This window comes from Sinohyriopsis cumingii, chromosome 18, assembly GCF_028554795.1.
Source record: "Sinohyriopsis cumingii isolate HCF-2022 chromosome 18, ASM2855479v2, whole genome shotgun sequence".
NCBI lineage: Eukaryota > Metazoa > Mollusca > Bivalvia > Unionida > Unionidae > Sinohyriopsis > Sinohyriopsis cumingii.
The window spans coordinates 29,994,957-30,022,251 of NC_142978.1; the positions used below are offsets into that span (position 1 = coordinate 29,994,957).

Sequence of the window (27,295 nt, forward strand, 5' to 3'; positions counted from 1 at the left end):
TCAGATTTTTTCAAATCTGCACTAGTCTTGCTCATTCTCACACTTTTGACCCCCATCTTATCATCAGTCCATCCTGGAATGCAATCAAAGTACACTAGAGTTTCATCCATGTTAATGATCATATTGTCAGCAATACGACCTGTTTCTCTTCTAGCCTTCACAAATTCATCACGCGATTTTATTTTCTCCAAATCTTCTGGGATGCAGGGTCATCGATGTTCGTGCATGAAGCACTATATTGTGTCACTTTAAAAACTGTTCTACTGTTTCACTTTATTTTCAAAATTTCGTGAAAAGGAACCAAAGTAAGCTTCCATATCTTGGCTGTCTTTGCATATTCAAAACTAAAAAAATATTCAGCACACTTAAAAGAATCCATAGTCGGCTTCCAAGGTCAGCTTGCTTTGCAATAAATAACCTTTGTATTGATATCTTTAAAAAAAATCTGGCTTACGAGTCCAAAGTCAGCTTCTGAGGTCGGCTTGCATTGTAATAAAAATAACTGTTGTCTCTGATGTCCTGTCGGTAAGTTCAAAGAAGAAATTTACTGCTGACTGCCAGCTGTGTTTATTTATGACCAAGGCTTCTATAAACATGGCATCTGTAGAAATAATTAATAAAAAGATGCACTGATGTCTGCAGGTAAATAGCAATGATACTTTTGTAACCCACGCTGGTGAAAAGATTGTCACTTGCACTCAAGTGAATGTGTTTTCAAATAGTGATTTTTATTTGCAAGATACTGTCATACAGTAGACCTGGATATAATTCAATCTTGGTAATTTTGTACCTAACACCGTGTCAGGCATGAATGGCAGTTGTCTTTGATGTATCAGTTGATTATTTCCCTCTCGTTTGTGAAACTGTTTGCTTCTCTTCTGGCCTTCACGAATTCATCACATTTCATTTTCTCCAAATATTCTGGGTGATGCAGGGTCATCAACGTCTATGCACAAAGCACTATATTGTTTCACTTTAAAATTTGTTCCATTGTTTCAATTTATTTTCAAAATTCCTGTGAATACTGGTGAAAAGGAACCCACATTTGTTTCTACATCTCAGCTGTCTTTGTATATTCAAAAAAAAAATCGGCTCGCTTCAGAGAATCCATAGTCAGTTTCCGAAGTCAGCTTGCTTTGCAATAAAATAACCATTGTATTGATATCCTTTACACAAAAAGTAACCAAAGTTGGCTTCTGAGATCAGCTTTCTTTGTAATAAAAATAACCTTTTTTCTTTGATGTCAGGTCAGTAGGTTCAAAGAAGGAGTTAACTGCTCCCTGCCAGTCATGTTTATTCACCACCAGGCAACTATGTGCTTGGCATCTGTGGTTACAATTAATACAAAGGTGCACTGATGTCTGCGGGTAAATAGTAGGGATACTTTTATAACCCAAGCTGGTGAAAAGATTGTCACTTGCACTTAAGTGAATGTGTTTTCAAATGAAGATTTTTATCTGTGAGATACTGTCATACAGCAGACCTGGCTATAATTCAATCTTGATTATTTTGCACCCAATACCGTGTCATGCGTGAATGGCGTCTTCAAGATATCGGTTGATTATTTCCCTATTGCTTGTGATTTTGTTGGCTCTAGTTTTCAGTCAGATAATATGTTCAAACCTTTCAGCACAAACACACATAATCGTTTCTCAGTGTTCATGTCAATTAACAATGTGGTGTGTGGTATCAGACATAATTAATACATGCTACAGTATGGAAGCCTATGTTACTTATACGGATTTCACGGATATATTTTATTCTTTAATGCTCATGTTGAAAAAAGTAATAAATGATAACAATACAAGGTTAGTTGCTTTCTATTTATTTTCAATTAAACATTTTATTTATCTATTTTATTGCAACGTGTAGTGGGGGAGGGCAAGCACAAATGCAATACAATTTTTTTTTTGTTTCTTAAGTCCTGGGACATATGACCAAAGTGAAAAAAATGTTTCACCATAAGTTCCGAGGCACAAAGAAGAAAAAATTATTTTATCGTGTCCCAACATATACGGTAAATACGTTAACACTTTTCTAGAGGCTTATTTTCCCTTTTGTCTTAAACATGCAACACTATATGGATGCCATTTAAAATATATTCTATAATCAACAGTTTGATTATGCAAACGCTTCACATGAACAAATATGTGCAGCCTGAAGTGTTTGGGTGCTGCTGTAATCTTAGTCTGGTTCCCTGACTAATTTCACTATTTTTAAAGCCCAGATCCAAAACAAACACAGATGAACCGATTATCCGGATTTTTTGGCGATGATATTCCTACAGTTTTTGCTTGTATGCCTTAGGTACATATTTTATGGGTAATTTTCGTGAGATTTAAGGCAAAATCATTAGGATTGGCAGGTCTGTTGAGATTAATGAGAGCTTTCAATGACTTTTAATCTTTGGTCCACATACAAGGTCTTGAACCAAATTTGCTATGCAGAAACCATATTTTTTCTTATTAGATGTATCATGACTTTGACCTCTGACATTTAGACCACAAAATCTGTCTTACTGCATGTGCAAGCCATCCACAAAGTTAGATCAAGAAACTTAACCTATTTATAGGTTACTGCATTTGTATGGGAAAATAGGAACGAGTTTTCGGAATGAATACTGAACGAACTTGTGAGTGCAGTATATCATTCCGACAAAACGAGTTCATATTTTCCCATACAAATGCAGTAACCTTTTTATTATATGCTCATTATTTAATTCTACCTAAGGTTTAATTATATAAACAAAATACAGTACAAGAAACAACGTAAATGAATGAATGCCGTATTCCAAACTAAATACACAAGCACAGATTTGACATTACAAAATGACATCATTATTAATGCGCACATAGCTCCGCCCAGATAAATTTGAACTTAGTTGCGCGCTCGACAAAACTTTCAAAAGAAAATGGCGTGTCTAGTTAAAATTGAAATTTGCAGTCATATTGTGAATGAATGACATTGCAACGACTTTTCCATTTGATCTGGAGTGAATATATTTTGGTATTTTGTTTCGATTTGATGAAGGTTTGTGATTTTGGACTGGATTCATCTGTGCAAATTATACATGAAATACATCGGATTGAAGTGGCGCGGGAGAAGCGTCTTTACGTCTGCAAATGTGTTTCTGTTTCTGTCACTGAATGTTTGAAATCATAACGTGGGAAAATAAGAAGTTTTTCAATTGCAATTTTCAAAAAGACGCTATGGAATTTAATGTGTATTTCATTTTGAGTGCAGTAAGGAGGATGCAATTGCACTTATCATCAAAATTACAGCACACTTTCGAAATGTGTAATCCAGATTGAAAACCTATGACATGGCTCATGTAATTTGGATTTGCAGAATTAAGAAAAAACATTTTGAGGAAATTTAGGATGTAAAACTGTAAGTATATTTTATTTTGCCATTCTTATCACCAGATAAAGAATACAGTATATTCCTTGTCACTTGTATGTTATTTGTAAGGACATAATCATCCATCTTTTATATAATGTAGCTAGCCTAAACACATAACATTGTATCAACGCGGAATGTGCCAAAACAGTTGAGTTTTTTTTTCTGCAGTCCACGAAACATGTTTTAGTTCATTCAGAAACAAATTTAAATAACCACAACGTAAAGAGCCTCTTACGCGAGTGTATATGATTTGTTTACAAATCAAAAGTGCTGGTGTCTGCATCATTGTTTGTTTACAATAAAAAGTAGTTCCTTTATTCACGTGAATGCTATATGTGTATTGTCGTGCGCGTTCAGTATTGGGGAATACTGAATGATTCCGACAATGTAAAGTTAACGGAAAAAAATGAGCATATTAATAAGACAAGTTACTGGGCAAAACTATTTCCCTGAGACACAATGACCTTCATCTTTAACATTTCAACCCAGAAAAATCAACAGAAATTCCCAAAAGTTGGCACATGTGCAAGCCCTCTGCAAACTGTGTTCAAGGCATATGTATTAAACAAAATTTGTTATGCAAATACCATTTTTTTCTTCATTCAGAGACAGTGACCCTAACCTATTACCTTTTGACCCAAAAATCAATAAATATGCTCCTTTCTTGTTGCAAGTGACAGCCATCCAAAAGCATGGTAAAGGTATAAGGTGTTAAAACAAAAGTTACTGTGTAGAAATTAAAGAAAAATAAGATGGATCAGCTGACAAAGTCCATAACATTTGTTGTAATTTTTGGCAGGTGCATCAAAAGACAAAGAGTAGTTACTGAGCTCATCTTATGATGTGTTCACTTTTCTGGCTCAACTATTTATGAAATTCAAATAAAATAAAAACTTATACAGCCACCCCTTCCGCACAGGGAAGGTTTCCTTCTAAGACAGGTGGCCTTTCCAGAGGGGGACTACATTTTTTGTGAGAAGTATATGTAATGTATGTAGTAAGAAAGCTACATACTTCAAAGCATTTAATATCTTCATTGAATATCTTTGTTTTAAGGTAACATTATTTATTAAAAGGTTCTTCTTAAGAATAGACTTATTTCAACTGAATATATAGTAATAGTTCTTATTCTTGATGTAAGAGTGATATGCGAGCTGGTATTGTTGTCATGCACATTGCAAAACCATTCAAAAACGTCATTTAAATTTTGGTACATATGTAATTCTCTTTCCATTTGCCCCATTTTCCCATTGCTGCTGAATAATCTCCTTATCAGTTATAGCGTTGTTTATTCAAGTCTTTTCAGCATAAAATTGTTAGATTTTGAGTCTTTTCTACATAAAATCATTCGGCAAGTCCCCCTCCCCACCCCACCCCACCCGATGTCATAGAGTAAAATAATTGATTTCTTCTAAAATACTACATCTCCATTTACCTGATGACATGTTAATGTTTGGTAATGATTTATTCGGATATTGCTAACTGTATGCAATTTTATTATGCAGACGAAACGTTTGTGGAATAGACGAAATGCCTTCTTCATAAAAGAAGCATAAATGTATTGTCACATGATTTTTAGGCCTTTGTCTGGTACCCTGTTTTGTTCAAGTTTAATTTATATGCGTGTGTTAATCCATAAAATCTATTTTTAGCCTTTGCTGACCATGTTATAATTATAATCTTGACAATTACAGTCGGTTGTAATCATCAAAGATTAGAACTCGACAGATGTATGAAGCCCAAAACTCTATCATAACATTGCTGAGCCCATTTCCTGCAAACATCAGCTTTTATAGATAATGATATAATATTAATCTTAGTGTTACATGTACTTCAGTCAATACTTCTTTCAGTAACAGAAACCTGACATCGGGAGAAATGTATCGATGGTAGAGATAATGTGATTACTTACCTTACTTCACTGTGAAGGGGCAAAATTCTGGCGATCTATGCAGAACACATTAGTTTGAGACCAGAGAATAATTAGTTAGATTTATGGAGACAGGCAGCTTATTAAATCGTTATACTGTGAGAATTTCTAAATATCTGGTCTGGGACAGTAACGAGCCTAATTACACTTTTGTTTATATAGCAGCCAGACTGACTATTACGGACACGGTAAGCTTCGATTCCATAGTTAAACTGTCAAAAATTGAAAATTACCATGAACAAGTAGTCGCAACGTATAAGGTCAAATTGACCCCAGATTTGGTGCCTAGCTACGAAAAGGCAGCAAATATATTTAATCCTGATTGGTTACACTAAATAAGGGGCATGTTTCCCACACTAAATTTCCTAGTTTCAATATCGCCACATCGAAAATTTTAATAAGTGTAAGAAGACAACGAGAGTAAATTTGGGAGAAATTCTCTCATAAAACTGTTCTCCAAGAGAACTTTTGTCAAGGAAAACTGATGAACAAATTTGGCAGTAGAAGCGAGGAACACTGAGAGCTCAAAGGGAGAAAATAGCTCCTGTGATGTATTAACTCTGAGATGAATCCTGTGGCGTATCATCTCTGAGATGTATCCTGTGACGTAATATCTCTGAGACGTATAGTGAGACGTATTATCCTGATATCCAGGTATCTGTGAAACTACAGGCTACGCACAGAGTTGAGGACCAAAAGAGACAAAACAGAGTTAAGCCGAAGGAACAACTACAGTGGAAGTGGAGTGAACTTGAGAAGCAGGTTATGCAATTGTACAAGGTACTGACTTTGATTGTTCACTCAATCCTATGATGAACTAAATCTATCAGTAAAACAGATCGGCTACATTATTTAAATATATTTGTATTTTCTAATTCGGTGAAAAGTTTTATTTCCAGAAGCAGAGTATATTCATTATGTAATGAATACTCACAGTGGTTTTATGTAATTGATTAAATTGTTGTTTACATGTACAGGGGCTCGTGTTGGTCTGTTCTATATATCTGCTCAGATCTCTATCTATTCCAACTATAAGTTTCACCAATTATATTTATATTTACTCGAACCAGGCAATAACATCAAAGGTGGTCAACCTCTAGATAATGAGAACCAAATTAAGCAGACACCTCGAAAGAAGGTACAATCTGCCAACCCACAAACCTCTTGCAAGAAGAGGGAACTTTCTGCAACGTTTCTACAAAGTGGACTGTGGCCCGCTTACGGTCACAATATGAATAATTAATGGTTCTTGACACATTTGAACTAAAAAGTGGCCACTTGTCTGGGGAACATTTTACATTTTGTACCAATATGCTGGCCACTGGTCAAATTAGAGGGGTGGCTTATTCTTGAGGGGTACTTTTGAACTCAAACTCGTCGGTGCCAAGAGATTCTGGAATCAATATGAAAGATACAGCACAGAAAGGACATAAACTAAATCTTCAAACAAGGTAAAAAGATTTTATGCTGATGCAGATGTCAAAGTGCAGAATGAGTAACTTGGTATTCAGGTCACAATCTCTCTCTCTCTCTCTCTCTCTAAAATGCTAGTGAATTAATTATCTTCAAATTCTGTATTCAGTTTAGTCTCTCTGTGTGTGAAAAATCTATGAAAATGGTAAGTTGACATTCTAATTCACTCACATTGACTGCCTCTTGTCTGTCCTTCTCCCAGAGAAAGGCATAGTCTGAGTATCTCTGAAGGGCCTCCATAATGTCATTCTTGAGCATGCTTGATGCTGAGGAAATCATCATTGTATACTTGGCCACGTCTTTATTCTCTGCAATGCTTTTGTAGTAATTCTTCAATGGACCAGACGCAAATTTCACATGAGGATCTGCAAGTATTTCAAGACTAAATATATGTACACAGTAAGTGGTGATTCTAAACTCCTCATTAAATAAAGAAAGCCATTATTTATTGTGCCAAATCTGTCAATTCTGGAGGTATAGATGTGATTTCAATAAAGTGACAAGAAAATATTAAGATGAATCAGGTCCAGATGAAAAAAGTTCTACTGCAGTACCAATACATCAAAACTGTCTAACCTGACTAAATGGTTAACACACTTCAACAAAAATTCCAAATCTTTTCCAGGTTTTTTTCCGCGATGAAAATATAGTTTCCTGGGTGGTGAAACTAATGGTAATTACGCAATACTTATCTGTCACTATGGCAAACTTTTATATCTATGCGTCAAAATACCTCGTCCATTTGGTGTCATTGCATATTCCCAGAGTGGAGAATTGACAGCAAGACAAAGTCCACTCATGGACCTTGCATGGTCATGCAAAGAACAGTCATCTTTTTTATAGACATTGATTAGATCAGGACATTAGAGTGGAGTGGGAGGAGGGCATTCATCAATAGCTATGGGTAAGTACTGTATAATTAGCATTAGTTTTGTCCCCTACAAAAAAACACTTTCATACCTGCAATGACCTACCCATCACTCTAGGGCCAATGGATTTTTCTGTCATGTGGGTAGGCTAATGTGTTATACCTGATCTAAACTAGAATAAAATAGAAAGTACTCACCACTGAGGGAGATTGACTTTAAAGAATGTGAGTGTTTCTCTGGGCCATGTGTGCTGCTGCAATTATGGTCCCAGAGACAAAAACCCTGCACTTAGTTCTGCTAACAAGCTGAGGTAGTAGGAGAAGGTACCATATTTACCTTAAATACTGGGGCACAAATTAATGATTATTTTTCTTGTAACAGAATTTCTTGTGAAACTTTATCATAGGTAACATGTCCCAAAACTTAGAAAAAAATAATTTTGTTATCAAATTTCCACATATACACCCCCTGCATGTTGCAATAAAATTGAACACTTATTTGATAATAAAATAAAAGAAACTAACCTTGTATTGTTATCAATTGTCTTTTTTTTCATGAGCATTAAAGAAAAAATTATATCCTTGAAGATATCCATATGTACGATCTATCTGATGACCCAGTAACACCAAGAAGATGTGAAGAAAATAAATCATTTTAGGAATTTGCAAGGTCAGAAGAGAAGATAATTTCACCAACAATATGATCATTAACATAGATGAAATTCCAATTCACTTCAATCTCATTCATGGACTGATAAGATGGGGGGTTAAAAGTGTGAGAATTAGCACCACTGGTACACATATTTACAAAATCCAGAGACATGGTGCCTCCAACAATAATTTTTCACATTATAAGAAACACAGTGCCCCAACTAGGCATGAAGACTATCTTCATCATCCCCAACACAGATTTAACTGAGATGGGGAATTTCTACAAGTAGTCGAACTATGAAAGGTAACTGATTTATTTTATTTGGGTTGCGACAACTGCCAGTTGAAAAGGAGAGGAACTGATTAACACCTTAACCCCTAGCAACGACTTAATGGGGCAGGAGGTAGTAGCCTACAGCCGAGCTCTGTGGCGTCATCATCATGCATGATACACTAAAGGGGGTGGTATTATAGAAAGGCAGATATATGCAGCTCTACAATGATAACAAATAATCTGGAATATCTAGTTGCACTACAAAATACAGATAAAAAAAACTAATGTTTTGGACCTGACTTTTTTAAACCCAAAATTTGCCTGTGGTCGGAGTCCAGTTTTGTGTCTGGATTTTAGACTTCTTGGTTTCAGATCTAAGGCAAACCGGTACAAACTGCAAACAGACAGATGAGCCTTTACAAAAAGTAGGATAAGATGGGCATTTGGAATAAAGAGTGGTTTCCAAACAAAAATAATGGCTCCGTTTAGCACAAAAAAAATATATAAAAAATAAAATAATATACAAAACAACTTTTACCCTTCTGCTCATGCGCGAGTAAATAGCCAATGAAAGACAATATTTCTAACACAACCAGACAGTATGTTATTGAAAGATGACCGGGGATTTGGTGTTTGCGAGTCTATTCAGAAATGGCTTTCAAAATGTGTTTCCTACTCGTTTTTCAGGCGAAAATGACAAAAAGCTCCAGGGGTTAATGCGTTAAAAGTTCCTAATAAAATGTAGACAACTAGTGTTAACAGACAAAGCATCATGTGACCACATATTTTAGCAAATGCCAAGCAATTAAAACTTGTTTTGAGTGTGATATCCTGAACAAAGGCTCGCTCAATAGTTCATGGGGGTTTGGGTTAAAGACCAAAATTCACAACATACGGTCCATCTGGAAATAAAAGATGAGGAGACAGGTCTCTACTGGTCTTCCAATGAAGCAGCTATAGAAGGTCTTACCGTCATTAAGTAAGACTTTAATCAATTTCAGCACAATGTCACAACTTATGCAGAATTTCAATTAATAAAGCCATTGTGACATTAACTAAACACCAAGAAGTCTTGGCCACAGCTTTCAGCACACGTAATGCAGCTAGATTCAGATTGGCCTTTTTCAGCATACTAAATGAAGTAGATGAGAAGTCAGTATGGGAAGGTATTGTGACCAAAAGCTGGACTTTATGCTCAACAGCTTCAATTGTTTTAATGGGAAACCATGTAGGCAACATCAGAGTTCAAATGGTGAGGTTAATCGGCAAAAAAAACCCTGTGATATGTTGTAAATCTTAGAGGAATGAGGAGGAAGAAGGAACTCTGGTTGTGGTTAACTCCTAGTTTGTGATATAAATAAAATCCCTTTATCTTATGTGTCTTGTGATGAGGTGAAATCTTTGTGGTTCCTTCTGTTTAATAACAAAAAGAGGGTTTGTGTTTGTACTTCGTGCATGTTTATTCTCTCTCTCTCTCTCTATTGCAACTAATTTTAATTTTAAGCCTTTTAAAATATTTCATGAACATATATATATATGCAATAGACAGTATAAAGATAAATTCTACATAAATCTAATAAGTCAAATGAAAGCAGAAACCTACCCAGTTCAGACTAATACATACATACATACATACATACAGTGCAACACCGCTATAATGCGCCCCGCTGTAACGCGAATTCGGATATAACGCAATCGTGACATGACTCCCGAAATTTCGTATATTCATTCACACATGAAAAAATATTTTTTTGTTCAAAGTACATGAAATAGTGAATAAAAAATTTAGCATCATTATGAGGAAGAGATCACATATGAATTCGAACTTAATATGATCACGGCTAAGTTCCTGATATTTTAAATACATGTATGTGTATATTTCTCATACCAGGAACATTATATTTTTTAAGTACGAGAAATAGTGTGTAAAACGTTTATTATCATTTTATGGAAGAGTTTGCATATTAATTTTAATATAATATGATCGTGGTGTAGCTTCTAAAATTGAACAATATCACCAGGTTCTTGAAGTGTTATGCCAAAATAAACATTATCGGGCATGTTACCAGTAAATAATGTCCACTTTATTAGCTGGAAATTTTAAATGGTATGAAAATGTGTATGCGTTCAGCTTTAAATTTGATTTATAAAAGTGACTTGTGACCATTGCAAGCCTTCTGCACTTAGTTCTCAGGTTTTACATGTGTATGGGGTTTACTTATGAACTCGGTACTGATTTCCAATTTTTTCTAAAAATATTTTACTGCTATAGTAACGAAAGTTCACAAATGCAATTCGTTCTCTGCACTTTGCGCAAAAAAGAAAATATTATCACTTTGGGGAAGAGATCGTGTATCAATTTGAGCATAATACAATATATAATACGATCATGACTTTTTTCCTGAAATTTCAAATACATGTGTTTTTTCTCATACCCAGAAAAATGCTTTTGAAAAGTAGGAGAAATAGTGTGTAAAACGTTTATTATCATTTTACGGAAGAGTTCGAGTATGAATTCGAATATAATATGATTGTGGCTTGCCTTCTGAAATTTAACAATTTCACCAAATTCTTGAAGTGTTATGCCAAAATAAACATTATCAGAAATGTTACTTGTTACTGATCCATAAGTAAAGCCAGTAAATCATCTTAGTGATTGTCTTCAATTAATTCTGTATACCATCGTTGCTCAAACAATAGCCGACATGTGTTTGTTTAACTGCATACACAAACAAGCAGCAGACAATGCGATGGTTGATAAAAGATTCTCACAATTTAATAAACATCAAAAAATGAAAGCCGCCAACATTTTTGCTGGGCTTGGTGGTGTTATTAGACGCAATCAGTTGACCAGTAAATAATGTCCGCTTTATTAGCTGGAAATTGAAACAGTATGAAATTGTACATGCGTTCTTCTTTACGTTTTTTTTTTTTAAAGTGACTCGTGACCATTGCAGACCTACTGCAATTAGTTCTTGGGTTTTACATGGGTATGGTGTTTGTTTATGAACTCGTTATTAATATCCTACTGTTTATAAAAATATTTTACCATTATGGAAAAGCAAGTTCACAAATGCAAATCGTTCTTTGCACATTGCGCCATGATTAGTATAGTAGTTTTCACACGTTTTTTTCGATATTCACAAAATCTGAAGTAAAAGTTATATGCACGATGAAAGCATGTGTTGATTGGTAATTATTCTTGTTGTAGGATTTTTTGCCACTTTTATTACTAATAATTATGGTTATATCTCTCCTGGATATTGGCATATATGAATCTACAAAAAAGCAGTTCAGGTTCACATTTAGTACAATTTCCTTTGATAGGGTACCTGAGAAACTGATCGTCAGGATCAATAGATACCCAGTAAAAGTTTCATAAACTTTGACAGCTCTAACAGAGTTTAAACCTATGTATATTTATTAATACATAAAAAAATGCTTAGTTCTCCACCTAACTGCATCACCCTTTATAAATACAGTTGTTATAGTTAGTAGTAAAATTCAAAATCATAAATCAATACAACTTTGACTTTCCAAATAATTCACAAAGACTTCACTCATAAAATCTATAATTTGAATGCATGCCTGTATTTTTTAACATTTTTCCATAGAAACTACCATGACAACATAACTTAAAACAGTTCTATTACGTGTAAATCTTGTGTAAAAAGAATTTTTTTAATAAATGGAAAAGGTCTCCATAGAATATTAATGTCCCAATATGGCAACTTAGTCAAAATTAATCAGCTTTAAGAACCATGGGCAGATGGACATGATTAATGTAATACTATTTTTTCAGTAGAGCACCTATGTTGTAATACTAGAAGGAAAGGTAGATTTCTCATCTTTTCTATACATTTACTATAATTAAATATTCTCTGTGTTCTATGTGCATTTTACAAAAATGAAGCAAAGTCAATACCTCCATCTGGGAAAGTCTCCTCTCTCTCCTGTCCCCACTGATAGACCTTCTTACTGATATCCTGTACACATTGCACAGCTTTGTTTAGGGCATACTGAACATCCTCAAGGCTGGGAGACATTACCTGTGATAACCAGATCAGTCAATAAGTGAATGTTTAAGAAATACCCTCCCCAACAAGATATCAAGTGCAAATACATTTTTTAAAAAGCAAAGTTTTCTATCTGCCTATCATAGTGAGATCATTATCCTTAATTTAACAAGGTCATAAAAATATGGAGTGAAACAGAAAGGTGCAAAACTTCTAATATTGAGCCACAACTTGACTTTAAGATAACACCACAATGTGGTATGTGACTCACCTTTTGATGATGTTTAATTATATTAAATTTTATTGTTTAATCTCAAATTGCTTTAACATTAAGGCTTGAAAGGAAAAGTCTGATGAAAATATAAAATAATGTTGTGACCACTATACTGAAGAAAGGACTATCAACGTGGTATGTTACACATCTCCTAGTGATGATGTACAAGTATAGCAAGTTTCATTGCTTCATTTAAAAGGGTTCTATAGTTAAAGAGCAGAAAGGACAGAGTAATGGAAAATTTAAAAATGCTCAGCCATGACCCTGCCTTTGAAAATAGGACCCCAATTCACAAATTTTGATAATGTTGTACAAATATACAAAGTTTCACTCTCCAATAGGTTTAAAGTTATAGAAGACCTCAGATACTATGTATATAATTTGACCTGCATTTTTTTTAAATGGTGTTGAACAAAAATGAACAGATAAGTTTCAAAGTAATAATTTGATAATGCAGATCTTACATGGGACAAACTCTTAAATTATACAAATACATACCAACTTTCATGAAGGTATTACGAATCATTCTGGAGATATTAACCAAATTAGACGTTTTTCCATTATTAGCAATAGGAGTCATACCTGATGATTAAAAAAAATAATGACAATAATGGCTTTATGTAAGGAAGGAGCTCATTTGGTCAACTGAGCAATCTTCCATGACGCCTTCTACAATTACATTTATACAAATACAGTGTGACCCCACTATTATCACGCATACAAAACAAATTTGGATATAATACAATCACAACCTGGCTACCAAACTTTCATTTACATGTATCTTTCAGACACAAAAATTATTATTTTCTTTCTTAAAAGTACAAAAAGTGACATGCAAAAAGATTATAATCATTTTGGGGAAGAGACTGTATTAAAAGAAGATTCTAGCCTGGGTCATGCAATTTCACAGACATGAAAGGTTTTTGTTTCTTAAAAGTATGAAAAATAAGGTGTAAAAAGTTTATTCATGGAGAACGCTGGTTTTCTCCAATGTCGTGAATGGTTATTTATTTTCCTTCTTGGTGAGAATCATCTGGTGATTTTTTTTGGGAGGGGAATGACATTACTGCCTATTAAAACTTGTTCATACAATCTTGATTTGGAGAGAAGAAATTCAGAGGAACCATAAAAGGAAGATGCAAACTAGATATAAAATGCACTGGAATGTATCTATTGTTACAGAAACAAATTCATTACTCATACTGACAAACCATCTTAACAGTGCATTGCTATATCATGCTCTTATTCTGACATCTGGCCTGAGTACTGTATGCTGTGTGATCTTCACTTTTTTTTTGACATTTCTGTTGGAGGAGATAAAATGGACAAGTTACTGTCTCATAATGAATCTTTAGTACGAAATAGTCAGATTATTGGCTGCTTGCTAGCAATTAATATATTTACTCTGACCTTTGTATGTGGATCATAAGTAAAATTCCTATTCTATTTTTACTCATACAATTAAATCCTTGGGAACACTCACATTTTCTGTAGTAATCCCTCTCAGAACAGATCAACTGTGTATTCATTATCTGTTGACCTTATTTTTAAAAAAATTCTGATGCATACATGGAATGCAGCAAGCAAGCAAACAAAAAAAAACTGTCAACCCCCCGTCCAAAATAAAGACAAACACGGAGATCTACTTGTTTTGTCTATCCAAGTCATGCTACCAGGACTAGCTACAACTGACCGACCTCTGAAGGCAGAAACAGTGACACCTACAATTACCTATACAACAGCTAATTACTTTTCTTATAAAAATGTACACAGAAAAATATTTCTTGCTGAAACTTCAAAGAAAACTGATTACCTTTGTAGCACCAATCATTCTGTAAAAATGCTAAGCAACTGAAAAAAATTCAGTCTCAATGTTCCACAATTATTTGAATCCGCTGCAATAAGAAATGGACAATTGTTTGGTCACCCAAAGGTGTCCTTAGCATTAAGTTGAATATTACATCCAAGTTCCAATAAAATCACGACATCAATATTGTACTGACTGAACAATATAAAAATTGAGTTTTGATGTAGACAATTGTCTCACAAAATAAATGTTGCTATTTTTGGAGAAAAAAAGGAAACTTGTTTGGTGGTGTATAGACGGTTAGTCTAGTTCCCTGCAACTTTGACTCCTGACTTGGCATTATACTATTAAATACCACTCTGGGAACCAGACTAATCAACAAAAACAAAAAGCAATGACATCATACACAAATGTTTTCTCATACACGTGATAGTTGTTGAAACCAGTTGGAACAATCTTACACATGTTTGACATTTTGAAAATAATTGTTATTTATGCTGAAAATGGAACAACGTCATTAGAAAAAGTGCATTATTAACAATTATTATCAACATGATTGTAAAATGAGGTTTCAGTCATTAAACAGCCCATTTCCCTACCCCCACCCCCAAGTTTAAAGTTTGTAGAGGTCCCACAGTAACTTGCACTCTGTGTCTGGGGATCCCATTGTGTGCAAGTTATCGAGACAGAGGTGTGTGTGTGTGTTTGTGTGTGTGTGTGTTTGTGTGTGTGTGTGTGTGTGTGTGATCAAGTACTACAAGGTTTTAAGGATGAGTACATACAAGATTCATACAAATAGTATAAATGTGTAAACCATTATAGGTGAGTACATCTTATAACAATGTATTAAAGAGTAGTAGAGCTGCATTCAACAAAATCATGCAAATGATTGTTTCTGTATATGTTGACTATTAAGTTTTTTGAAAGTATGGCACAAGTCAGCTGACTTTATATAAGGTGGTATGGAGTTCAAGAGTTTGACTCTAGAAAAAGCAAAACTCCTCCTGTAAAACTCTGAATTTAATTTAGACAAATATAAATTGGCACCACATCCATTCAAAATTAAGTTGTTCAAATTTTAACTGTTCATACTCGATTGAGATAAGGGGAGCACACAACCTGATGGACTGATCGATAAGCAATTTTCACCTGATGGTCCATGTTTGCACAAATAACTTTCACTCAAATAGACCTGTAATCATTAATTGATTCTTTCTGGAACATACTTATAAAGTATCTGTTTTAGGTCAATTACCTCCACCATTTTTGGCCGATGTACAATGCACCATGCTATTGGTTAGTTGGTATTATATACTAAGGGAGGCAACTCATGAAATCCAATAGATGTTGCTAAGACAAAGCACTAATATGTCTGTTCGATCTGCCAAGTTGTAGATTGGGTTATCATGTTGGAACCTTGGCTAGCAAAGGTAAAAGGACAATCTCTGCATTAACCCCAGCAAGACCAAAGTTTTGTAACACTGTTATAATTCTAGGAATCATATTTATCAATAGTTGTTGAGTCTATGTCTGGTGTGTATGTGAGTGGGATAATGACCAAGTAATTTTCCAACTCACCACTTTGTTTCTGAAATTTGAATTCTGGTACTTGTGATTGTTATGATTTTAATGAATAAATTCAGTTGCTTTAGTAGTGATAGCAGATGCGAGACAACAATGGTTTTGTTCATACTGGTTTAATACAGTAAAGGTATCTGCTTTTCTAGCACCTCTGGGCATTTGGATATTATGTTCATGTCTTACTTGTTTTACCATTGTTTTGTTGGTTTTTGTTGTTGCTGCAGCAGCAAATGGTGATGGTGGATTCAGCTACATTTCAGTTGACCACTCAACACTTTTTTAAAATTCTTCCTCCACATCAGATGTTACATTGATTACATGGCTTTTTCAAGAAAATGAGTCACAGACTTTATCTTGCAACATTGTGGCAATTTGCAATTTCTGAGCAGGTTTTCTCATATAAACTAACCTGTTATTATTGGTATCATGAAAGTCATTTGCATTTGCAACTAACATAAATTCCAGTGCCATATCAGCCCTAATGAGATGGAATGACCCATCATGACAGAGTACTGCATGAACCCGAGATGGGCCACATTCTGTGTGTTAAATTCCAATAAGATCAAATTTCTTAAAGCACTAGTAAATTTCCAAAATCATTTTTGCTTTGTTGCTTTAGGTAATAATTTCTCAAAATTTCAGGCAGTGCTTGTCCTGCTGTTCTTCTTTGTACTCATAACCCATTTAATAGTTAGTCATCTGACAAGTATTGAGTTTGCATGCAATTCATGTACTTATTGCTCAATAGCATTTATTTAATTACCCCACTCTCGAACATCTTCATCTATGACCTCATCAAAAACATCACAATATTCTGCAGATTCTTTTTTATTTTATTTGCCTCAAAAATCTGTCCAAGTTTATTTCATCTTATTTCTAAGGTCATTCCCAAATTCAAAAATTATCAATGTGTTCTGCGTTTGTTTCGGAAAATATGTAATTCTTTAGCACCGACATGATGCATTTAATGATACTGTGATCTCAGTTTATCCATCACAACTTGGATATTCTAATCATTGGCAAATTTATGCCAGTTTGAAGCTTCCATGAATTCCTTCAGTATTTTTATGAATCAATGACCTATCTACCGCTCATCATTTGCACATAAACTGCTGCTAGCACTGCTTTAATAAAAAAATATTCACTCTTTTAGTCAGTACATAGCAACTGCTGTGAAGAATATCAACAGAGAGCTTTTTGTTAAAACAGTAATACAAGCTTCTCTGTACACAGCATTGATGGCAAACACAGTAAATTCATTCACTGCACTGAGGTTCAGTCTCAATAAAATCAGTAAATTGTATTCATTTGCAATCAAAGAGAAAACCAATTGCTATTAAAAGACAAGCATCCTTTAAGTGATATTTACCAGATAAGCAAACAAAATTTGGAATTAATGTTTAAATATGGGCTGACCTACACAATGGCTAATGTGCAAATTTCAGATTTATACTGAGAGACAAGTAAGCCAGGTTGAATACATGACTGAAGAGGGCCTTGGTACCAATGTTGTCGCTGACAATGCCTAGAAACTACAAACTTAAGGAATTCTCATGTAGTTTATATAAACAATTTTTCTCAGGTATGGCATCCTTTGAATCTCTTAGTAGCGATAAAATCTATTACCTGAGAACTGTATGTACTAATCAGAAGGGAATGTCAGATGAAGCTTAACCTGTAAAATTAAATAAGAGAGGTGACAGTGTGGCGGTAACATTAGGAAATGCTTGTGCTTTTTCTTTGAGAGACAAAATACTATAATTATATATCAGCAAGTTGTGTCTCAAGTGTGAGCAAGATTGTGTGCAAGGGGCAAAGAATATGGAAGCCATCAGAAAATTCCAGCTCCAGGATTGTCTCCAAAGTGTACAAGTACATGTTTGGAGGGATCTAGCAGACCGGAAAAGAATACAATATTAGTTCACATGCCAGAAAACTATAAAATAGCAAAAGTGTCTCTGTTGGTTCTGCTTTGATGTGACTTTAGTCAATGTGTTCGTCACTATGCAGGAATCACCAAATCATAAACTATTGACAATTCAAACTAAAGAAGCAAATTTTGCTTGCCCAGCATATATTAGGGACATAAAGAAGTTCAAAAAAGTAAAAGCCATCATAAATTCTCATCATTTACTGAAACGCCTATTGGTCCACATAAGCCAAAAGCCTTGGCAATGTAAACAGTGTTTCAAATGAAAAAAGGCTGCATAAAGTGTCCATCGTTTGAAAGCAGTGTGACATTCTTCATTACATAAAGCATAACTGATTGTACAAATATTACCAACAGCACGGCCTGAACCAATAGAACAAAATGACCAATCAAAAATTTAAAAACAAAATGATTCTGCAAATAGCTTTAATTAAAAGAATGAGGAAAATATTTGTTACAAATAAAGTGTGTTCAATTCAATCTTCATGGAAGTCAGCAGATAAAAGAATAACAGACAAAAGGTAGATAAAACTATTATATATGCATGGTTTAAGTATACAAAATCAGTCACTTTTAAAGAAATATAGTAACAAAACTGGGCCATATCCTCACATCATCAGCTAATTTATTTTCATCTAATCGCAGCAGCTGGCAGTGTAATGTATCTTGACAGCAGCACTGGCAGTTAAAGAAATAAAATAAAACTTACCACATTTGGAATACAAAGTGTGACATCAGCAGTGAAAAAAGGTATCCTCTCATCTTGGTTCATTCCACCACCTTCATCAAAATGATGCAGAAGGTTAGAACGACGTCCACTGAAAATATGCAATGTTGATACTTTGGACAACATACAGAGATTTCAAAAGGTTAAATTTATAACAAAGATTTATTTCATAAACTGCAAAGAATGCTGGATTAGATTTAAATTCAGCCATTCTACAGATTAAGGTCTAAATTCATAAAAATATTTGTTTGGTTTTTTTTTAAATTATGATATAATGATTCATTATTCCTTTTTTCAACTGTTTTTTTCTATTTTATTCTTTACTTTATTGATTTTTCATTTGTCATGAAAAATCATTCAGAACTAGATTTACACATGTAAACGTAATCCCCAGTACCAAACAAAAAAAATCAAAGTTCTCAACACCCCAAAACCCAATAAATTTATTTAAAAACATAAATTATTTAAATTGCAAGTCCTAGTTTTCAAAGCCCCCCAAAACCTAATAAAGTTATAAGAAAAAATTATTAAGACTAAAACCAAAATCTGTCTCCAATCAGGTTATCCATACATGTACACAAGCATGTACAATGCACAAGCTCAAGCCATGTGCCTGCTTACCTCATGAATAAAAACCAAAGGGTGGGGGATCAAATGATGTGAGGGGCTCAGAGTTTATTATGAAAAACTGACTAGAAAGGAAAATTTTATCATGAAGTTTAAATTATTATTTGCCATCTACATTTAACTTGCAGACACTGCTTCCTTGTCAACCTGTTTGTGTTATGGCAGTTCCATGTGTTAATCCAATGTGTGTTGGTGTGTGCGTGTTTGTGTGATTTTTAATGTAGCATAAAATAGAGATGATGGGGTGTGCCTGAGAGAATGTGTCACTGCTGCTGCTTCTGTCTCAAACTTGTTTGAGTCAACGAGGATAGTGTATCATAGTCTAGTACACTTCGAGTTGGAAAATGGCTGGGCATCACGATGTCAGTTGATGAAGAAGGTATAGAAGCACTCTGCAACACAGTCCCTGGTTCACCACCAGTTACAGAAATGTGAATGCATATCTACCCTAGATGATGTAACACCTTTAACCTTCTAAAAGTAAGCTACCTGGTGAGGAGGTGATGGTCAGATACAAGCCTCAGCATCATTTTGACTGTAAGGCAAGATTCAGTAGCTGATGGGGGCATAATGGACCAAGCTCACAAAGGTGGAAGGCCCTACATTCCATATGGGTTCATAGGTACAATTTGGAAGGGGGTAACAATGATTTGGTCCCTGTACCTAGCCTGATTCTTATGTATGAATTCCAAGCCCTGCACAGGATGGGATTGCAGAGGAGGTAAAGGGAGGAACCTGGTCTTTACCCTGTCACAGTAACTTTAGTCCAAGGAGTGACAGGAGGAGAAGACCTCATTTTTAACTAATTTATCACTCTGTTCATCATGGGTATGAGGTGTTTTGCCTCTATAAACTAAGGGGCAACATGCTTCTAGAAGCTTGTGTATTGTAGTGCTCTACCTCTCTGATTAGAGGGAGCAGCCTGCTGTTGTGATGCTCAACCTCCCTATTGGGACGGCACTCTACCTTCAAGGGAGGGCACAACCAGCTTTCATAGTGTACTCCATCCCTAACAGGAGGGCACAACCCGCTACCTGTAGCGTGCACACTATTAGAGACATGAGAAGTGTTCATCATCTCCTTACAGGGGGAAGCAGATCAACGTCTAGAAATCAACGTCTAGAATGTCAAGATCCTTCTTCTGGTGGGCTTCACCAGCCACCTAAGATGTCTGTCCCAACATGTGAGTCCTGGAAGAGAATTGGGAAAATTCTGAACTAGAGGGACTGTTCTTCCCTCCTTGATATGTATGCCTGGAATCAAAAAGGGATTCGCCTGGAATCATAAAGGAATTCCAGGTCCTAGGAGACCACAATTCACAAAAAGTGCAACAATTTTTTTCATGTGCACTTTGAGCACTTTATGTTGTTGTTGTTGTTGTTGTGGGGTTTAATGCCACTTTTCAGCACATGATAGGCTATGTATGGCGGCCAGTATTAATGGTGGAGGAAGAACCCGGGAAAACCCCGGAAAGAACCACTGACCCACGAGAAGCTACTGGCAAGCTTTCTCACATACCCACATTGGCCGAATCCTAGACTCGAACCCATGCAGACAGAGGTGAGATAGCAGTGATCTGTAACAGAGAGCGCTTTAGACCACTCGGGGCCCCAGCACTTTATGTAGTTGATGTTAGTATCACACAGGGTCTTTTAGTGGCCACACTGCCCACCCACCCCATCTTTCCTGACATTATTCTGTTAACAGGAAATAATGAATGTCATTGTGAAACTCACCTGACTTCTTGTACTGTGTACAACCTCTGTATATACTAAGAACACAGTTGTTGCCACAGAACTTGCTTTATGCACAAAGTAAACAAGAAGTAGAAATTGCCGGCAATTTTTCTGCAGAAAAAAACTTAGATTATTCACATGTGTAATTGTTTATTTAAGCATCATCTGAATATAAAAACAATGAAAATGCAACCATTTGGCAAATATAAAGAACAGTGTTTTATGATGGAGGAAATGATAACCTTAGTATCTCTGCAGGGCCTGTTATTTTCCTTAGAACATAGGGACATTCCCCTACCCTAGTGTATGCCCACCACAAAATGATCGAATACAAGGTAGCCTTGAAACACCTTCAGAGAACTATGTTCTAAGCAGATGAGAAAGACTACATTACACTAACAAGTTGACAGCATCTGGGACCCCCTGGCAATAATAAGGTTAGAAATTCTACATTAATCAATGAAATTACTAAGTTTTATGTTTTAAAATCAGTAGAGGAGTACATACAAACAGGAAAGTTTGCAAATAATGCAAGTGGAAACAAAATTCTGATGCAATCAAAAGACAAAGTCAAATAGGTCCAATACTCCAAGACACTTACCTGAAAAAAATGGTAAAAATCAAACTTGACATAACTGTCTTGTTAATGTCAGATACAAAAGAAAATTCACCTTCCAAATAATTTTAAGCTTCATTTTTCTCAGCTTCACACATTTAAGCACTATACAATCCAAGCTGTTGCCAAAACACCTACAATAAAATAAACAATGCCTTCAAAAATAAATAAATTCATCACAGTATCAGAACATATGCACAGAGATTTTCTTTTCATCTGGTAGATCGGTCTCACATTTTCTAGCGTTAATGACAATCTATTGAAAGAAAAATTATAAAGAGTTGCACAAAACTGATGAAGACAACATAATGAATGAAGTGTACCTAAACCTGGTACACAAGTTACCAGTTGGTGCACATATTACCAGAATAATTGCAGTCACACAAGATCTGGTTGTGTTCACATATTTCACTTATATCCTACCTGAAGGAAAACCTCTTCCTCATTCCATCCAATGAATAGCGAGTTGCTCTTAGTAAGGACTCGATCAAACGATGTTTGAAATGTTCAAACAGTTCCTCACAGGCCTCCCAAATCACCTGGGTCTCACTTTCAACTCCATTTTCTGGAGCTGCATCTGCCAAATGACCTTCTCCAGTCCCAGAAGAAAGTACCTCCTCAGCTAAAAGAACATAGAACAAGAAGTTCAAGTGTGACAGAGATTGCACACACAGCTAACATGATTAACAGCCAAATGCAAAAAGAGTTAGTAGAATGCATCCTCTCAAAACCTCTATCATTTTGTTGACAAAAATTTAAGATCTCTCCATTTTTTGTGTCAAATACAAAATCGGCATTATTTGTATAAAACTGAAAAGCATTTAAATTGTCAAGTTGCTAAGCTGCTGAAAGTCTTTTTTTTAAACAGCTGCCATATTGGAAGGCAGATCTGCATAGTATATCATCATACAAGGATATTTTCTATATCAACCTTGAAAAAACCCAGTGCCTGGTTCTTAAAAAGTCATTTAAAAAATTTGCTTTCAATCCTACTGGATGGTAGATCCACACCAGCTCAACAAATTCTAAAGGCTTTCAGAAGTTATTTCAAATTATTTCTGTGTCTTTAGTAGATGTCTTCTATTGGTCATATCTTATCATTTATACAAACTTGCAAGGCCTACATGTTTGAATCTCTGTAAGATTCTGCTCAGAAGCTGTCAAAAAGTTAGGTAAAGGCAATTCTATTTTTTTGTAATGGCAACTACAATCTATCGCAGATCCTAAAATACACAAATGCCAGGATATTTTTATGATAAATTTTCATCTTTTTCTGTCAAACAGTCTTATACAAGTTTTTCTATTTTTAGCCATGGAAGTCCAATTCAATCATGATTGGTTTCATTTTGAACAGCTTATTGGCACATTTTTTAAAACTAGAATTGGATGGGGTATTAGTGACATATAGTTGACACTGGACAGTATTGACCAATGGGTCTCAACAGCGTGGACCTTTGGCTAAGGTCTGTGCCTTTAAAGTAAACTTACTGGATATAAGCCAATACTTTCCTACTGGAATTACCATCACAGTGACCTCTGACCATTAGACCCTAGAATCTAAAGACTTTTTTTAAACTCTAAACATCAACTATAAAAAATGTACATAGTTGAGAACGTACACTTTTGTAGAGAAAACACATTTCTTCTTCAGTGACCTTTATCTTCGTGCTCCTCAGTCAGTGAAATTGAACTTTGCACTCCAAAATTTTAAGGCTTCTTCCTAATCCCAAAATGCAATCAATGATCAAAGATTGTCCATATCTGTGTTACAGAAATAATGTTATTGTGCAAAACCATTTCTCTTATTAGTCACAATCATCTTGACTGTTAATCTTTGGTCTAATATCAATAGGCTTTTTCCTTACTGAAAGTGCAAGTCATTCAAAAAGTTTGGTCCAGGTCTTGTCTATTTTGCACAGTAACCTTGACCTTTGACATTTTCACCTTAAAACTGACATTTCTTCTCTCCTCTAAGTGCAAGCCATCCATACAGTTTGGTAATGGTATATTGTGGAGAACTCAAGTTATTTTCATTTTCCATATTCAATAATTATCATTTTTTAACCACATGAAATAAAATGCAGTAGGCAACTTCCAGGAAATTATATCCCTTCTTTTAATCATTCTCATCAATATCCTGCTTAACAATCTTGGTTAAAACATGGGTTGGTCGGATAATTTGGGAATATATATAACTGCTAAACAATGATACATACTACTGACAATTAAACTCAGCCAAGATCTGACCAACATCAAGTAGCATACAATTTCAAATGAAATTCAACATTAACTCTTTAACTACTGATGCCAGTGTATAGCTCACTACTGTGCCTGGCTATACCTAGCTGCTAGGGTAACTACCATAGCCTACTGTATCTGATTTGTGGGCTGACTACCACAACCTAATGCTGCTACAGCCAAATTATAACTTTTTAGCTGATGATGTGGGGATATGGGCTAATTATTTCAGTTATTTTCTGTATAATAAACTGATTTATAGACTAAAACCATGCATAAATAAATGCTATAACAGACCTTATGTCTGTTTGATTCCTGTATCCTTCTAAGATCCACAATAATGATATAAAATCCATGAATATACAAGACAAAACAGTTTGTAAACCCTAAAATTTATATATCAGTCTTTTATAGGAAGTTATTGGTCAAATATATACATGTAAATACAAAAATGTTTAGTCACTATGTTCTACTGTTTCCCAAGTATTTCCTCATAGTATCTAATGAAACAGTTGTGTTTTATGTTTTATGAACAGATGGACACCACACTGTTTGCACATGATGAATACCTCATGCCGCCTTTATTCTTTGAAACACATTTTGCATCGCCTTGGTTTCTCAGCTTTTGTGGGCCAATGTGCATTTCCACATTATCAATTGTAGATATACTTTCTCTCTTTTGTGATCCTCGAAATGTCCCTATCATCTGCTGTGCAAGTGCAATTCGAAAGTCAAGCTATTTCTGTTGGATTTCTTTCTTTTTTGGGGTGAAAAGTTTGTGGTTGTGCGACTCCTGCACAGTTGACAGCACATTTACGAGAGAAACATAAAGCAGGACCAGAACAGATATTTCCACCATTTGGTAGCTTTGCGGCAGGTAGAGTACTGCAACCTTTTCTGGTCTGCCAGGTCAACCCCAAACATATATTTATTGTAGAGTTCAGTGACAAGCTGAACTGGCACTTCCTGGTAGGTTTCGTTTTTTTATCTCCTACTCACCATTTTGTTCTTGCTTGGGTCGCAACTTGTTGAGAGATAATGGATAATTTTTTGTCCTTCCAAGTTATAGCTCATAGAGTTCCTTTTGTCATCAGGACACTCTCACGCCTGTTCTTTAATTTGGCAGATTTTAGTTCCTGACGCATTCCCTTTCTATTCACTCGTACTGTACCGAGGCAATAAATTTGTTCTTTCCTGAGGCATTCAGAGAGTGCTTGACTGTAGAAAAAATTGTCCATGTAAACTGCATGAGATTTCCCAAGTAAATCTGCTGTTAGATCAGTAACCACACATGCACCAAGGCCCTCTTCTTTTGTGCGTCCTGCCCGGCTATATACTTTTCCTATGTACACCTGAACTCGTGCATATAACCATTGAGTGGGTCTGCCTGTTCCCAAACTTTTATTCCAAACTTGGTTGGCTTTGCAGGCAAATATTGCTTGAAGGATAATCAACCTTTATACACAATCATCCCTTCATTGACACTCTGCTCTTTATGACCATTATAATTTTGAAGAAACATGTGGAAATTTCATCAAGAACTGGTCTTATGTGACACAACTTGTCATATCCAGGCTGGCATCTTGGTGGATTTTGCCTAGTGTCATTTACATAAAAATACTTCAACAACTTTTCAAAAAGTATTCTGGTCATAATTGTGGGAATACTTGGTATCTGGATGGGCCATGTTGATTGCCAAGGTAGACCATAGGTCGGAACTGCCAAGATTGACAAAATCAAATGTATTCCTAGAAAGGCCAGCATTTCGTCTATTGTCATGTGTTGACATTGTGAATCGGGCTTTTCTTCTATACATCTTGCTACATAGCCATTGGTTTTTTGTGCCACAATGCTCTCAATCAATGCCAGGGAAACAAATTTACTGAAAAAATAAATTTCCTTCTTCCCCTGATCTAAAACGAAAGTAGGACCAACATTTTCTGTAAACTCTGTGATTTTTGGAGCATGGTGCTCACTTGACCATACTTCAGTATCATCATCGTCGGAATCGGGCTTTATTGCTGACAGACTTGACAAAGATCATATCTCAATGTCACTACCAACACTTCTTAACTCAATGTTGTCAAATTCATCTTCCAAAAACCCTGAAAATTTGGAACCCGAATCACTCTCGTAAGCAGAAGCCTTTGTTACCACTGTAAACTTCAAACAAATGTATTAACAAAATGGTGGTATAACATTGCAAAAAATCTCTGGATTTAGTAAGAACAATCATTTGTTAACCAGACTGGTCGAACGTTCTTTACCCTCCAAGTAATGACCAAGAAGACTAATTGTAACAAGAACATAGTTGTTGTTGTTGTTGATCTAGGGTTTAACGCCATTTTTCAGCACAAGATAGGCTATACATGGCGGCCAGTATAACTGGTGGAGGAAGAACCCTGGAAAACCCTGGGAAGAACCACCGACCCACGCGAAGCTACTGGCAGGCTTTCCCACGTACCCACGCTAGCCGAGCCTTGGCAAGAACATAGTGTGCAGACCTATCTGTCATGGGGGTACAGAATGCAAAACAAGTCCTGGATATGTATCGGTCACCAGGACCAGTACTAGATATCTTAAGCAGCTGATGAATCAGTCACTCTCGAGGCAACTCATATTTACACGGCGGATATATCTGGCACCAGTAATTAAGAGTTAAAGGGATTTATTTCACACAAAAGTGGGTGGAACTAATAATATGGGGCTAGAAGTCTGCTACAAGATGATGCTGAACACTTCAATCAATTTTGGTGATGGTCACAACAATATCAAATTGCATGCTAAATTTGCATGAAATTTATGAAGTACAAGTTGTTGTTTGAAAGTAAGAATGAGTCAATCCAAAAATGTGAGGTTTCAACTCTACATAATGGCTCTACATAATGATGACAATCAAATTTAGCCAAGGTCTCATGATTATCTGGCTCCATGTCAAATTTGGTTTAAAACTAATAACATTTAAAGGAGTTAATGTGCAGAAAATGAAGTGAGTGGGTGTGACAATATGGGGCTATAACTCCGCCAACTGATGACACAGAATGCTGACAATCAAAATCAGCCTTGGGTCTCATCAATATCAAGATGCAAAAAAAATCTGGTTAAAATCTAAAAAGGATTATGGGTATTATTGTGCAGAACAAAT

The 27,295-nt window shown here is 35.4% G+C and overlaps 1 protein-coding gene across 1 annotated transcript in view; it reads right to left on the reverse strand.

The window, feature by feature from the left end:
- LOC149776300 (dynein axonemal heavy chain 8-like) overlaps positions 1-27,295 on the reverse strand; it is a 565,538-nt gene that overhangs the window by 393,585 nt on the left and 144,658 nt on the right. The window contains exons 22-25 of the mRNA XM_089942774.1: positions 22,336-22,534; positions 18,916-19,024; positions 12,524-12,647; positions 6,977-7,170 (exon numbers count right to left, since the gene is read on the reverse strand). Of these exons, the coding sequence (XP_089798900.1) occupies positions 6,977-7,170; positions 12,524-12,647; positions 18,916-19,024; positions 22,336-22,534 (626 nt within the window). The remainder of the gene's footprint in view (positions 1-6,976; positions 7,171-12,523; positions 12,648-18,915; positions 19,025-22,335; positions 22,535-27,295) is intronic.